Genomic DNA, 17,404 nt, shown 5'->3' on the forward strand with positions numbered 1-17,404 from the left:
CACCTGGGCACTGCTGCTGCTCCTGCTGATGGTCCAGGGGCTGGAGGCTGAGGAGGAGAGCACAGCACATGCTTCTCCTCCCCTCAGTGCGACTTGGCATATGAAATCACCGCCACCTGGGATCACCTGCTGCTCCCGCTGCTGGTCCTGGGGTTGGGGGCTGGGGAGAAGTGCACAACACATGCTTACCCTCTCCTCAGATGAACTCTGTGATCACCCACCAGCTTCTGGTCCTGTGGCTGGGATGGGAGCCAAGTAGGAGAGTGCCACCCCGCCGTCACACAAAAGAGGGCATGGCTAATGCTCAGCAGGGCCTACTAGTGTGTTCACTGGCTCCCCGGTGGCCCAGTAAGAGCCTGCAGGGGTCTATACACACACATACACTGACACTATACAGAGGTCCATACACACACACTGACACTATACAGGGGTCCTTTATATACAATTGCAGGGGGTCACATCTAATATAATAATGCAGCACTGTTGGGCTGAACAGACTGTCAGCACTGGAGAGAAGGACTCTCCTACCGGAATTAGTAGCAGAGCTGAACCGCTGTACCAGTCCTCCTGATCATGCTCTGCCTCCATTACTGCTATGATCCAGGGCTGGTTGTCGCTGGTGCTGGCAGGTGGGGTGGATTGTGCGGTGATAATGTGTACTGGCAGGGGTGGAGAGGGTGCGCAGTGGACATGTGTGCCGGCAGGGAAGAGCAGTGCACAGTGACCATGTGTGGATGGAGGTGCAGTGGACATGTACGCTGGTGGAGGAGAGAGGTGCTAGGTTAAAATGTGTGCTGGCGGGGGAAGGGGGTGGTGTGCATTGACCATGTGTTCCAGCAGGGGGAGGGGTGTGCAGTTATCATGTGTGCCGGTGGGGGAGAGGGAGCGCGCTGATCATGTTTGGCTCCAGCTGCGTGAAGTGGTATGGACCGGACCAAGTCATGAGGTAGCAGGGGGCGGGGTGTAGCATTTATTGGTGGCCAGACTCTGCAACACGTGGTTTAAAAACATTTTCAGGTGGCTCAGTACATCCAATATAATATAACCCGCACGAACACTCTATACCGTAAACTACATTTTTTGAATTACAAGTCATGAACTAATTTATTCTACATTTTTTACCAATAATCTGTAATTCTGTCAACTTTTTATTCTCTCCTTTTATCTCTCCACATCCTATACAGGATCCACATCTGTAAAATCCCTTTGATTTAACTAGGGAACCTGATCTTTTTGGAGGGTAGGCACTTTTGAAAATATTTATGCTGATGTTAGGCGCCCTCCTATAAATACATCTGGGTTTAGTTGGTAGGTGGCTTCCAATAATTGGATCTTTTCTTAGTATTCCCCAATGTTTTGTGATAATTTTTTCTAGCGATTTGTACTGACCACTAAAGGTGGTGACAAATGTTCACTCATGTATTGATTTCTCAGTAGGTGTTCGTATTTTAGCTGCCAATAATCCTTTTCTATCTATTTCTTTAATCTTCTCCACTGTTTTTTCTAATTTGTGGGGTTGGTATGCTGACGCTATCAATTTTTCTTTCATTATGTTTGCTTGTTGTACATAATTCTCTTCCTTCGGGCTTCACTCTTCTCAGCTGACCATCTGGGATTGACCCCAACCAATTTGGATGGTGGCAGCTATCAGCTCATAAATACGTCCCAGAATCAGTTGGTTTCTTAAAACACTTGGGTGTGCGTGCCTTCCCCTCAGGATCGTGGCAGGATCCTCCTGATGGAGTGGTGCGGCGCAGCAGATGCTCTTCTGCAAACTCCTGACTGGCAAGCCCCGCCCCCTAGCAGAAGTGGGCATGGCAAAATATGTGACCCACCGGTATAACCCACGGATCCCCAGCAGTCCAGTTCAAGCCTGACTGCATCCAATCACTGTACACTGCATCCAGTCACTTTACACTGCATCCAGTTACTGTACACCACATGTAGTCACTGTACACTGCACCTCACGGGAACCATTCTATGAGAGAGAGTGGCTGTCTCTTAGCCAATCAGCCAATTAGACATCTTTGGGGAAGCACCCTTTGAAGTCTAAGTGGAAGCACTGATTGGTTGAAAAACAGCCATTCTCAGCCAAACAGTGGCCTGTTACCATGGTAGTGATCTCTGATTGTCTGATGGCCATGCAAATGACAGAACACACGTGGGTTCCGTCATTTGCAGGGAGAAGCACTATATGTGTATACACATATAGCAATTCTCAGTCCAGCATGGATCGGGATTGCAGTTTGTTTGTTTTTTAAGCCCTGGGGTGCCTACATGGAGAAGAGAACCAATCATCAGGGAAAGGTGAATATACTGTAGTGCAAGTGTAGTGTATGTATTAAAATTTTGCTTTATATGGTGTGTGGTATTGTATTATTAAAAATAATATTTATTTTACAGGGGGACTATAGGTACTAGCGGGCCCTTAATGCCCTGCATGCTGGTACCAAGTACCAGCATGCGGGAAACAATTGCTGGGACCTTCCCACTGTAAAAGACATTATTTCAAATCTACTTTCACTGAAGCTATCAACCTGGCACCCAAGATCCAGGGGTGTGGGGGGCAGCCTTGTGCTTCAGCCTAGGCCTTGGGTATACTGAAGAGGGGGAACCCCTTTATTGAGGGGTCCCCATTTTCCCAAGAATCCCCAGACTGGGCTGACTAATTAAGGGAGGGAAATGAAATGAGTCCCATGACTTTGTGATTACCCTCTTGTTAGTGGAACCCAGGGCTGGTTTTAAAAATATGGGGGACCCCTACTAATTCCCACCCCCATATTTTTGAAACCAGGACTGGCTCACAGCTGGTTATGCTGGGGGGGGGTCTGAGTTTTAACACTTTATTTACTTTATTTACTTTTACAGACAGAGAAGCACTGCACAGATCACATTGATTTCTCCAGGCTCCCGCAAACATGCTGTGAGGTGGTCAAAATTGACTGGAAATGAATGTTATTGAGGTTAATAATACTGTACGAGCAGGTAGAAATGACATAATTTTAGCTATTTTTTTCTTTAAAAAAAAAGTGAAATCCAAAACCAAAGCACGAGTGAATGTTTTAAAAAACAAAAACATGAAAATTAATCCAAATTTAAAACTATGTCTAGTAAGTGATTGTCCCTTTAAAAAAACTTCAGAGTTCAGCCGGCATCCCGCACGGCTGCCAGACTCGAGATATTAGAATGTCTTTGTGGCTTGGCATAATAAATATAAATTAACAAATATGAAAAACAAATGACAAATGTTGATACCTCACAGGACTGTTTGTAGAATCTGGGTCATGTGCTGTCACTGCACCTATGCTAGTGCCTATTTTTGCTGCTTCAGATTCAACCATCGTGTATAACTGTTGCGAAAATACAGGCGGTTCATCCACATCTTCCACAGTAATTTTCACTGTTGTTGTATCCATAAAAGGACCAACGCTCAGAAATCGATTGTCCACATATTTATTTGATGCTTCTATTCTCAGTATATAACTGGTTTTTGTTTCATAATCCAGTTCCTATAATAGAAAAAAATATATATATATTCTTTATAACTGCCACATTAATCAAATGTAAAGTACCAATTAACCTAGATAACCTGGATAATAAAATACTGTACTTGCATATATTGTTTAAAACACATTTTAAAAATATATTTTCATAGGCATTTTTACCTGAAGACTGCTGCAGAGACATATCCTACAGTGCAATTTTAAGCAGCAGCTCTAATTCACTCATTTGTTCATTTCCAATAGTGTATGGTGTTGTAAAGATGGAACCCCTTTTAAAAAATACTATAATGCATTGCATGAGCTATTGAACTAAAAAAAATATTATAATGCAATGCATGAGCTATTAAACTAAAATACAATTACAGCATATGAGTTATGAAATATAAAAAAAAAACCCTGAAAAGATACATCACTGATAGAAATACAATTATTTCTAGGTATAAATTACATTAGATTAAATGAGTACAATATATGTGTGTGTGTCTATATAATCATATATATATATATATATATATATATATGTCGGATCTCACAGTTTTGGCTCTGGGGCCAGTTTTAAAAGTCCCATTAAGTCAATGGGCTGAACGCTGATTGGCCGAGAGAGCCATCTGTCACTGCTCTCAGCCAATCAGCGTGTCCCTATAGACTTTAATAGGACAACATGGTGGCCTGCAACATGCAAATGGCACCGCTGTCCACACTGACAACACCTCCACACTGAGGATACCACTGGCCATCCTGCACTGATGATCATCCCTGCACTGAGGACACCACCGGCACTCTATCAATGAGGACATTGCCGGTACTCCTGCACTGCCAATACAACAAGAAACCCTACCCCCACACTGCAAACACCGCTGACATGCCCCAGCATTGAGGACACTGCCGGCACTCCTGTGTTGCTGACACTGTTGGCAACATTACATTGAGGACACCTCCAATACTCCTGCACTGCCAACACCGCCAGCACCCCAGCAGTACTCACACCACTGGCAACCCAGTACTTAGGACACTGCCATTTCTGCCGAAACACTGCAAGAACCTATGTAGTGAGGACACCCCTGGCACCCCCGCACTGCCAGCACAGCCAGCAGTACTGACACAGCCATCAAATCTGCACTGAGGACACCACTGCCATTGCCAACACTGCCATCAACCCCACACTGAGGACTCTGACAGCACCAAATCCAAAAGCAGCCAATGAATCAGAACTACAGCAAAAATGGCCCAGTGCTCATCCCTAACATATATATATATATATATATATATGCAATGCAACTACAATGCACTAGGAAACTGTGCTGATTAGGATGATATTCAAAACATGTAAATCTGTGTGTGACTGAGTCTCTTGATCTGTATACAAAGTGCTATGATGCAGTTATAGACTCAGTCACTCACAGAATACAAGTGTCAAATGTAAAATTAATCAGCACAGTCACCTAGTCGCATCGAGTTGAGACTAAGATGTATTTTCAGCAAAGAAGATGCTCAATGCTAGCAGTGTTGAACTGGACTTGGCAGCTCACTCCTGCCAGGCATCTCACGCTGTGTGGCATATTGAGACTAGATGTATGCTGACGCACATTTTTAAATATGCAAATGAAAAGTCTGGTGAGCGCTCTCTGAATTATCCACTGGTTCTGTATTAAGGCATTTGGCATGAATGACCTTGAGACTACGCATCCCAGCATCAATGTTTATGAGTGTATGTGAATGCAGCTCTTATATGCATAAGTAATAAGAGAGGACTGATATTGGTTTCTTTGAGCATGCACCCATTTGAAATATTAACTATCAGTTGACAAGGATTTGTGTCTTTAATAGACAATTACATTAACAGAATACAGTATATTAAGAGTTCCATTTTGACTGGATTGTTACTGTTGCAATATTACATCTATTGTTATTTTTATATGAATATAAAAAAACATTATTTTTTATTTTTTCACCTTTTTTCTTAATCGTTTTAGGTCATTAGTTATTTGCATTTATATTTAGGTTTGTTGATTAATTGCATTTATTGATTTTATGATAGGTACATCTGTATTGATATAGTGATATAATCAGGATTTATATAAGTGGGGTTCTTTCATTTTTTGGTATGGCTCTTGGAATGGAACACTTTGATGATCATTCTCTGAGTGAGGCTGAAAATGCGCAGATCAGCTTAACTGAAGATGAGGTCGAAAAAGTTATTTTAAACCAGATAGAATTTCACCAGTTACCTTCACAGACACCAGTAGATTTGTTTTATAAATTGAGTTGAATTAACAATTTTTGTCCATATATTACCACAATAAATGGATTTCACAAGGGTTTAGGATCAGCAATATACCCACCATTGGCAGCAGGAGGCCAAGTTTAAGTGTTAAATGGTGTGGTGCAGTATTGAATAATGTTTCTTGATTTAATTATCCTCAATATCAAGAAGGTCAGCTTGGAGCCGCAAAAAGTCAGACTTGAAGATAAAAAACTGTGAACTTTATTCTATCCTTATTCTAAAAGTGGATAAAACTGATGACTGGGTAGAGCACATGCAGACACAAATAGACAAATACAAGACAGATTTAATATAATTTTTAAGGAATAAACTTGAAACAGTAGAGGTTGATTATCAGAAACATACTGTGTACAGGTGACTGACAGGTGAAACAAGTGTCCAATGTTTCTTCCAAGCTCATAGACCTAGGAATTATTTGGGAGGCAATAGGTCTAATACCTACACTTCCAAATCCTTCTCAGGGTTTACTGATGGCCTCCAACCCTCAGGTTCTTCTTTTTTAGAACCAAGTGCAAAAGCAACCAGGGGTGGTACAAAAGAAAATCAAAGGGACCACACCCATGGCAATGAGGGTGGAAGAGTTAGGGGAAGACCAAGAGGAAAGAAGGACACAAGTAGCTAATTTTTAATCTGTCTACAGTAGGTACCAGTTGACTAATGCTAAACATTCTCTATTATCTAAAGATTTATTGTTTATACTGTACCTACCCATCAATCTAATTCCTTCCAATGGTCTGTTGACCGTTTTAAGATTGGAAGAAAATTATGACCTAGAGAATTCTTTGACAGCAAACCCCAAACACAGGTGTTGAATTCTAATCAATCTTTCAGAAACCCAATTTTGTTTGATCTGGTTTCATTAACGTTAGTCTTAAAACATTCTTGAGACTAGTAGATAAGAATGCAAACAGGGGGGGCCCTAATACTAAGTGTTTTGATAACTTATGTCCCAATGAACATAAAGCCCTGTGGTCATTGCAGAATCAAACGTCACTAGTTATACGTAAAGCCGATAAAGCCAGGGCAGTAGTCTTACAAAATGTTGTTGACTACAACAAATAAAGTAACGACTCTGATCTTTGCACTTAACAGAGGGTGGATTTTAATGCCATGATCAGGATTTAAAACAGGTAGATAAATTGATTGTATTATGATTGACCAAATTATTGAATGATGAGAGCACTAGTTTGTTTCTGACCACCTGGAGTTCTTGATCATTTATACATTGCCAAATATGCACAAGAGACTAATAAGTCTCTGGGCAGGTCTATAATATCAACCAGAGGATCAGTATTACAACCGATTGCTCAAGTCATTGACCATCATCTTTAGTCTTTTGTTATATCTACAAAAACCTCCCTGGAAGATGGTGGTTATTTTTATTCTTATATTATGTTTATTGGTATTCTACTTGACTGTTTATTGGGTACACTCAATGTGTTCTCATTATATACTGTCATTCCACACAAGGTATTGATGCAGTAAAAGAGGCATTACTGACTATTCTGTATGTGGGCCCACCTGTTGAGTTTATTGTGTCACTGCTTAAATATTCTAGAATTAAATCACTTTATGTGTCAGCATAATTACTATATGCTATTGGTGGGAACAGCCATGGGTTTGAATTTGGTGACAGTTTACGCCAACATATACATGGACTTGATGAATTTCATGGCCAAATTGTATATTTTAAGCATTTTAGAGATGACATATTGTAATCTAGAAAAGTGATTCTGAGTTTTTCCATAAAATTTGTAATGCTCTGGAGACTCCAATTCACTGCTGCATGCAATACCGATAAAATGAATTGTTGGACTTTCCAATACTGAAGACTATCTCTGGATTGGTCTATCATTTATATAGAAAATAGACTGACAGAAACACGCTACTTTGGGCAATTAGCCATCAACCAGATTAATTAAAATTGAACTTGCCTGTTTCACAATTTATCACTGAGGACCCAGTAAGAGCTGAAGAATATTTGAATTAAATTCATCATTTATTTATGGAATGTAGATGTAAGGCCATAGTACTGTAGTTGAGAGATGCCTCACCAGGACAAAGAATTTTTTTTGCCATGATCAGAAAGTTGCAGAATAAGAAAGTGAACTCCAATACAGTAATATTGAATATTTGCTTTTACACCTACTTAAAGAATACCCAGAGGGCCATTAAAAGACAAGCAAGTTGTCAGCACTGATATGTTGCTCAAGCAGGTGGAGTAGAGGACCTAATTTGAAGGACTACTGAGAGCCGACATGTGTCCTAAATTTTATCAGGATACACACTGGCTATCCAAAAATACTGGCTGCTACAAATTCTTTGGGTGAAAGAATCAACATGGTAGAAAAATTCACCTAAGACACCGACTAAAATTACAATTAGACCACTTAATTTACTATTTGGTCTGCCATGTTGGTTATTCTATGTTGGAAAGACTGTTAGAACACTAACACAAAAAATGTCTCAACACCAGTCTTCTATCTGCTTGCCATATGCCACTGGTTTCTCTGGCAAGTCGGTGTTTAAATATCACCTTTATGCTCTATACTGATTGATTGGATCTCATAATTTCCCAGTGCTGGCAATCATGCAGTTATTTTGCTCAAAGAGGAGGCAAAGTGGATCTGTCAAATAGAGACACTGGCCACCAAGGGCCTAAGTGAGATGAATCCCCTCAGCATGTTTCTCTAATTGTGAAGTTATGCACCAGTAATGGTATTGACAACTCATCATCTATAATAACCTTCCTGACATTTCTTCTTTTCTTATATTTATTATTTAATATTTTATGCATATCTGATGACCTAATCATTTTGGGTTTACTTTAGTGGTAGACACCTTTGGCTTTTTAATTTATTTTTTAATGGTTTTGATTGTGTATATTGTATTTGTCTTATTAATTGTTGTGGTGTTCCACATGATTTCTAAGTAACAGTAGGCACTTGGTAACAGCCTATGTCTATTGCTGCCCCCATTCATGGCTACCTCTGTAGATTCCATTTTACTAGAAAAGCAGTTCCCTATCTGAACATGAATGTTAATTAAAAAAAAACATCAATTTTAGCCTCCAAAATATCATTGCATCCACTGTCCACTTAACTACTGATTCATGGACAAGCAGAACTGGGCAAACTATAAATTACATGACTGTGACAGCCCACTGGGTGGGTAAATTGCCTACAGCACCAGTAACATCAGCAGCATCTAACAAATGCCAGCTCATTCAGAGGAAGGCTACTCTCTGTATCATCAGCTTCACTAAGAGGCATACCGGTGACAACCTCTTCAGAGATTCAGAGATGTTATTGAAAAACGGCTTACCCCACTTGGACTCTCCTTTGGATTTGTGATTTCTGATAATGCCACAAATATTGTGAGGGCATTACAGGTGGGGGAATTCCAACACATCCAATTCTTTGTTCACACATTCAATTTGGTGACAGGTCTGTGCAGAAGATGCTGTCTGTGGCCCAAAAAATGTCAGCATATTTTTGGCATTCAGCAACTGCATGTAGATGTTTGCAGCACCTGCAAGAACAGTTCAATTTGCCCTGCCAGCAGCTGAAGCAAGAGGTAGTAAAGGTGGAATTCCATCCTTTATTTTGTGTTATGTTTTGGTTATTAAAAATATGTTGCAAATTAGTAAATGTTGGATTAGTGCAATATCCCCAATACAAGTTTTTGTCTATGCAACACCGTCACCAATAACACCAATGATTAATTAGCATTTTCGGACTCAAACAAATTAATATAACTTACTAATCAAACCTTCCTTCCTTTACCTGCCTTCCACTACATATATATTCCACCTCCATTAGGCCTCTGATCTAGTTCTTGATTAATGTAAACATTCTTGGTTTCTATGGGGTCATATACAGTAATTGATTAAACTGCCATCCTGTCTGCCACTGCAGTGCCACTGTTTCCTAGATGTGCATTGTCTGAAAATGAACTGCCATGTGTTTGTGCCTCCCACTGTTACTTACAGTAGCTTATTCAGCCAGATAGCTCTGTGGAAATTTTTGGCTTAAACTGGATGAATAGAATATTGTGAGCTGTGAGGTGGTCAAAACTGAGTGAAAATGACTGGACATTAATGTTATTGAAGTTAATAATGCTGTAGTACCAAAGGCCTAATTCAACATGGATCATTATTCTGAAAAATTGCAGTTGTCTGTGAGTAGAAATATGCCACCCCGACAAAAAGAAAAAAAACACCCATTGCAAGTTTGCGAATGCATCGCAGATAGCAAACCATTCGCAGATGAATACGCAATTTCCGGAACATCAAAGATTTTTTGCCATCTGAGCAAATATAAGTAGATCTGAGGCTGCCAGTAATCTGCGACTGAAAAGACCTGGAAGTGGTCTGCGCTGACATCAGAGACCCTCCACAAAAATGCCTGGGCACATCTGCGTTTTTTCTGACACCACCAGAAAACAGCAAGTTTCCACCCAGAACCGCTGGCTTCCTGTCAGTTAAACAGCTGCTGCACTGCGACTACAATCTGTACACATTTTCTGTTTCTATTACCCATCACACATGTGGTTCAGTAATTGCTCAATTAGCCAATTCGCTGAATAGTGATCCATGCTAAATTAGGCACAAAAATAGTCACAAATTATGTGATTTTGATCATTAAAAAACCCATGCAAAATCAAAACTGAAATGTATGAGGGTGGTTTTTGCAAACCAAAACAAGGTGAAGAATTAGAACCAAAATCAAAACACGGGGGTCTGTGCACATCTCTAATATTAACTCTAACCCACTATTGTCGATAAAGTTACTTACAGAGAGCAAAAGATATATACAGTATACCTGCTGCCACCCCTCCCTGTCTCATACCACATCCCCTATATTTACCAGACCTACTGTTCTCTCATGGTGTTCTGTCTCATCTCCATTGTTGTGGTGGAAGCTACTCTCACTGCACATGGGGGATACTGAACAGACTTCTCCCTGATTTTCTGTCTGTCTGTCTGTCTGTCTGTCTATCTATCTATCTATCTATCTATCTATCTATCTCTCTATCTATCTATCTATATATATATATATATACTCCGTATATGTGTGTCACACTCGCGGCGCTGCGGCTGCCGCGCTTACCTCTCTGGGTGCGCTGAGTCCCGGCGGTCATCGCCCCCGGTGGGCTCCGGGTCATCGCGTCTTGTTGGCGCTGCCTCCGGCGGGTTCCCGGGGTGTGGGCGCCGCCATTGCGCCCGGCATCCACGAGAGCGTGGTGAGCGGGTGACATCATCGGCCCCTTCCGCCAATCGGGAGAAGGCGGGAAGTTCAAAGGCAGATGCCGTACAGAGCCCCGGCGCCTGAGTATCGTCTTTTCCAATGATCACCAGTGCTAGCAGCGTTCAGCGTGTTCTCAAGCTGAACGTCTCCTGTGTTCCAGCGTTGCAGAGAATCTTTCAGTGGGACATTCCCTGTGCTACCAGTGTTACAGAGTATCTTTCAGTGGGACATTCCCTGTGCTACCAGCGTTACAGAGTATCTTTCAGTGGGACATTCCTTGTGCTACCAGTGTTACAGTGTATCACTCAGTGGGACATTCTCTGCGTTACCAGCGTTACAGTGTATCTCTCAGAGGGACACCTCCTGTGCTTCCAGTATTACAGGATATCCCTAAGTGGAACGCCTCCCAAACTTCCAGAGTTACACTGAATCTCAAATCCTAATTTATTTCTTCAGCATCACTCACAAGTTCTTCATTCTTCTGTATGCTTCAACATCATTCTCAAATCTTCATTCATTTCTTCAGCATCGCTCACAAGTTCTTCATTCTTCTGTGTGCTTCAACATCGTACTCAAATCTTCATTCATCTCTTCAGCATCGCTCACAAATTCTTCATTCTTCTGTGTGCTTCAACATCGTTCTCAAATCTTCATTCATTTCTTCAACATCGCTCTCAAGTTCTTCATTCTTCTGTGTACTTCAGCATCGCCCCCAAGCCTTGCCCACAACTAATTCTTTAGCATTACACATGGGTTACATTGGCTAAGTTGTGCATGAGGAAAACCTACATACGGCCATCCCTGCTCCGGCCCAGCTGTGGTTCCTCTTCCCGATCATCAGAAGAACCCGCGAGTTCTCAACACTCCCAACCCAGGTCAGTGACAGTATACTCAGGCCACATGGACCCGGGGGATCGGAACCCAGAGTCAAGCGCCATCCAAAACTTGGCTTCCCGAGTTCAGAGTCAGGAGGCGGCACAGAGCCAGGTGATGCAGTATCTCCAGGAATTATCCGGCCGGCTGGATCAAATTCAGGCCTCCTTGGCTTCAGTAGTTCTGGCTCCTGCTCCAGTACCCACTCCAGTAGTCGTCTTCAGTAATGTTCAATCCTCGTCTGGAACCAGGTCACGCCTTCAGCTTCCCACTCCCTCTCGCTATAATGGGAATCCAAAGAATTGCCGTGGTTTTCTCAACCAATGCGAGGGGCATTTTGAACTTCTCTCACACAATTTCCCCACAGATCAGTCCAAAGTGGCATACATTATTTCCTTGCTTGAAGGTTCAGCATTGGATTGGGTGTCTCCGTTGTGTGAACGATCTGACCCATTGGTTTCCAGTTACACTAATTTCATCGCATCATTCCGAAGGATTTTTGATGAGCCCGGCAGAACGACCGCTGCTTCCTCGGACCTGCTCCGAGTCCGTCAAGGCTCCCGTTCTGTGGGACAGTATGTGGTTCACTTCCAGACCATTGCCTCAGAACTACGCTGGAATAATGATGCTCTCAGGGCCGCTTTCTGGAACGGGCTCTCTGACCGTCTGAAGGACGAGCTGGTCACTAGGGATCTGCCGGATCCTTTAGAAGAGTTGATCTCACTCTGTGTCAAGGTGGATCTTCGCATGCAGGAACGAGGTGCCAAACATAGTCGGTTGGATCGATCCAGATTCCGGCTCCTCCCGCCTAAGCAAACAGTTACCCCGAGTCCGGACGAACCCATGCAAATCAACCGATCCCGGCTGTCCCCGGAGGAACGACAGCGCCGTCGTGAGGGTAAACTCTGCCTGTGGAGCCGCATATCACTTTATCAAGTTCTGCAAGTCCCGTCCGGGAAACGGGCAGGCCTAGCTTGTTCCGGAGGAGTCAAGTTAGGGGTTACATCTAAATCTTCTCCGACAGTGGATTGTTTACTCTCCATGTCTCTGTTTTCTGAGTGTATAGCCAAACCTGTTAAGGCCTTGCTGGACTCTGGGGCTGCAGGGAATTTTGTTTCTCTATCTTGTGTTCAGAGTCTGGGTTTACAGTTACAGTCTGTCAAACGACCTATTACGTTGACTGCCATCAATGGTACCAAAATATCTAATGGTCTTATTACAAGTCGCACAGAGCCAATCAAGTTGCAGGTTGGAGCTCTGCATCAATAACATTTGGAGTTTCTAGTAATTCCGGAGATGCCTCATGATCTTGATCTTGGTCTACCTTGGCTTAAAATTCACAACCCTCACGTCGACTGGAAGTCGTCACAATTATTGACCTGGAGTTCATTTTGTCACTCTAGTTGTCTCACTCCTGTTTACCCGCTCCATGCATCTTCCAAGTTGGATGAGGAGCTCTTCCGGAGGCCTATCGGGAGTTCACAGATGTGTTCTCGGAACAGGCGGCCGATCAGTTACCACCCCATAGACCCTGGGACTGTCCCATTGAGCTTATCCCAGGGAAAATGCCACCCCGGGGATGCACATATCCCTTGTCATTACCCGAGACCCAAGCTATGTCGGACTATATCAAATCTAATCTACTGAAAGGATTCATTCGCCCCTCTACCTCCCCGGCTGGAGCAGGTTTTTTTTCGTGAAGAATAAGGATGGGGGGTTTAGACCATGTATTGATTATCGTGGCTTAAACGATATCACTGTTAAGAACAAATACCCTTTGCCGCTAATCACAGAGCTATTTGATAGGGTGCGTGGAGCCCACGTCTTCACTAAGCTCGACTTAAGAGGAGCCTATAATCTGATACGTATCCGACAGGGGGACGAATGGAAGACGGCCTTCAATACCAGGGACGGGCATTACGAATATCTGTTAATGCCGTTTGGCCTCAGCAATGCCCCTGCCGTTTTTCAGGGATTTGTAAATTAAATCTTCCGAGATATGTTATACCAAAGCGTAGTGGTGTACTTGGATGACATTCTGATATTTTCTAAGAATCTTGCAGAGCACAGGGTACATGTCAAAGAAGTACTTCTTCGCTTATGTAGGAATCGTCTCTACGGCAATATTTCCAAATGTATCTTTGAGGTCCCTTCAATTCCGTTCCTCGGTTATGTCATTTCGGGTATGGAGCTAGGCATGGATCCGGAAAAACTCACTGCCATTCGGGACTGGACTCAGCCTCTCTCCTTGAAAGCGGTACAAAGATTCCTGGGCTTTGCAAATTACTACCGGAAATTCATTAATGTATTTTCTACCATCGTTGCACCCATTACTGCCCTAACCAAAAAGGGGTCTGACCCAAGTCTCTGGTCTTCCAAAGCTGTAGTAGCGTTTGCCCGGTTGAAATCAGCCTTTATGTCTGCTCCAGTACTCCAACAACTGAATTTTTCAAAACCATTCTTCTTGTAAGTCGATGCTTCCTCAGTAGGCATTGGTGCCGTCCTTTCACAGTACTCTTCTGATGGGAAGTTACATCCATGTGGTTTCCATTCTCATAAGTTCTCTCCTGCTGAATGAAAATACACCATTGGAGATCAGGAACTTTTAGCAATAAAATCTGCCCTAGAAGAATGGAGGTACTTATTGGAAGGTGCTAAACACCTAATTACTATTTACATTGATCACAAGAACTAGTTGTATATCAAGACGGCCCAGTGCTTGAATCCCCGTCAAGCTAGATGGGCGCTCTTCTTCACTCGGTTCTCGTTCGTTATTAAGTACCGGGCCGGGACTCTTAACGATAAGGCTGATGCTCTGTCTCATTCTGTAATGGCCTTGGATGAGTTGAATTCCTTTGAAAAGAGTTTAATTCTCAGTCCAGTCTCTATTTCAGCAGCTCCCACCTCTCTGGGTCCTCTTCTTGAGAGAATGTCTGTACCAGTTGAATTTCAACCAAAGTTACTGCAGTGGGCTCATATCTCCAAGTTTTCCGGTCATCCTGGAGTTCAAAAAATGTGTGAATTTCTACGAAGGTCATATTGGTGGGACACCATGAAGAAGGATATACAAGATTATGTCAATTCATGTCCTCAATGTGCTCGGCACAAAACTCTTCGTCTGCCTCCTGCGGGGTTGCTTCATCCACTGTCCATTCCGAAGAAACCCTGGACCCATATTTCTATGGACTTTATTACCGAATTACCCCTCTCCAAGGGTTACAATAAAATCTGGGTGATTATTGACCGCTTTTCAAAAATGGCACATTTTGTTCCGTTGACCGGTTTACCAACGGCTCCCAAGTTGGCTTTACTATTTATTCGTGAACACTTCTGCCTGCATGGGTTGCCTCAGGAGATAATCTCTGATCGAGGGATACAGTTCACTGCAAGATTTTGGAGGGCCCTCTGCTCAGCCTTACAAATAAAACTCAAGTTCTCATCTGCTTACCATCCACAAACCAATGGGCAAACTGAACGTGTCAATCAAGATTTAGAGACTTTTCTCCGCGTTTATCTCTCTCCTTTCCAGGACGATTGGGTGGAACTGTTACCCTGGGCCGAGTTTGCCCATAATCATCTGTACCACTCTTCCACTGGTGAGTCCCCATTCTTCATTAATTATGGATTCTATCCACGAGTCTCAGAATTACCAATTTTTCCTTCGGAGGATGTTCCTGCTGCAGCTTCCACTCTCCGGCACTTCAGTCAATTCTGGAGTAGGGTTCATGCTAATCTCAAGAAAATCTCTGGCTGCTACAAATTCTTTGCGGATAGAAAACGGCGAGCAGCTCCTCAATACTCTTCGTTTAAGAGTACCCGCTATGAAGTTTGCTCCGAGGTTCATCGATCCTTACCCCGTTTTGCAAGTCCTAAACCCTGTTGTCTGCAAATTGGGATTGCCTTCCCACTTTCGGGTACCAAATTCTTTTCATGTTTCTCTCCTTCGTCCCCTCATTTTAAATCGGTTTAATTCAGAGTCTCCTAGCCCAACCTCGGTAGAGACTGAAGCTGGAACAGAATTTGAAATCAAAACTATTCTTGACTCTCGTTATCTTCACAAGAATTTACAGTATCTGGTAGATTGGAAAGGTTATGGTCCTGAGGAGAGGAGCTGGGTCAAAGCTTCTGAAGTCACTGCTCCCCGACTAGTCCGGATCTTTCATTCTAAACATCCAACGAAACCAGGGGCCACTCCTAGAGGAGGGGGTACTGTCACACTCTCAGCGCTGCGGCTGCCGAACTTACCGCTCCGGGTGCTCTGGGTCTTCCGGCGGTCGTCGCCCCCGGTGGGCTCCGAGTCGTCGCGTCTTGCTGGCGCTGCCTCCGGTGGGTTCCCGAGGTGTGGGCGCCGCCATTGCGCCCGGCATCCACGAGAGCATGGTGAGCGGGTGACATCATCGGCCCCTTCCGCCAATCGGGAGAAGGCGGGAAGTTCACAGGCAGACGCCGTACAGAGCCCCGGCGCCTGAGTATCGTCTTTTCCAATGATCACCAGTGCTAGCAGCGTTCAGCCTGTTCTCAAGCTGAACGTCTCCTGTGTTCCAGCATTGCAGAGAATCTTTCAGTGGGACATTCCCTGTGCTACCAGCGTTACAGAGTATCTTTCAGTGGGGCATTCCCTGTGCTATCTAAGTGGAACGCCTCCCAAACTTCCAGAGTTACACTGAATCTCAAATCCTCATTTATTTCTTCAGCATCACTCACAAGTTCTTCATTCTTCTGTATGCTTCAACATCGTTCTCAAATCTTCATTCATTTCTTCAGCATCGCTCACAAGTTCTTCATTCTTCTGTGTGCTTCAATATTGTACTCAAATCTTCATTCATCTCTTCAGCATCGCTCACAAATTCTTCATTCTTCTGTGTGCTTCAACATCGTTCTCAAATCTTCATTCATTTCTTCAACATCGCTCTCAAGTTCTTCATTCTTCTGTATACTTCAGCATCACCCCCAAGCCTTGGCCACAACTAATTCTTTAGCAATACACGTCGGTTACAACGGCTAAGTTGTGCATGAGGAAAACCTACATCCGGCCATCCCTGCTCCGGCCCAGCTGTGGTTCCTCTTCCCGATCATCGGAAGAACCCCCGAGTTCTCAACACTCCCAACCCAGGTCAGTGACAGTGATATTGTGGTGAGAGGGCATATATATATATATATATATATACATACACACACACACACACACACACACACACACACACACACACACACACACACACACATATTCTGATGGGATCAGCTCCTTCCAAGTGGGAAGAAAACAAGACCTGCACATTCTGCACCTGCAGTGGAGATTATTAATGCCAGGATTTCTGAATTGCACATCTGCATCAGGAGAAACAGATGTCAGGGTTCTCCAGCTCATCCAGAGACAGCAGCATCCCAGGATGAGGTACTGTCACAGAATGGTGGGCTTATTGTAATGAGCAATATCAATGTAACATTGGCAATGTCAGTAGCATTACAGGAAAAGATGTGAAATGTCAGGAGGT

The 17,404-nt window shown here is 43.2% G+C and overlaps 1 protein-coding gene across 2 annotated transcripts in view; it reads right to left on the minus strand.

Annotated features, from left to right (window-relative positions):
• CDH7 (cadherin 7) overlaps positions 1-17,404 on the minus strand; it is a 382,946-nt gene that overhangs the window by 36,371 nt on the left and 329,171 nt on the right. For both annotated transcript variants that reach the window (XM_063923399.1, XM_063923400.1), the window contains exon 7: positions 3,256-3,509. In XM_063923399.1, coding sequence (XP_063779469.1) covers positions 3,256-3,509 — 254 coding nt within the window. The remainder of the gene's footprint in view (positions 1-3,255; positions 3,510-17,404) is intronic.

The sequence above is a fragment of the Pseudophryne corroboree genome, chromosome 5 (assembly GCF_028390025.1).
Source record: "Pseudophryne corroboree isolate aPseCor3 chromosome 5, aPseCor3.hap2, whole genome shotgun sequence".
Lineage (NCBI taxonomy): Eukaryota > Metazoa > Chordata > Amphibia > Anura > Myobatrachidae > Pseudophryne > Pseudophryne corroboree.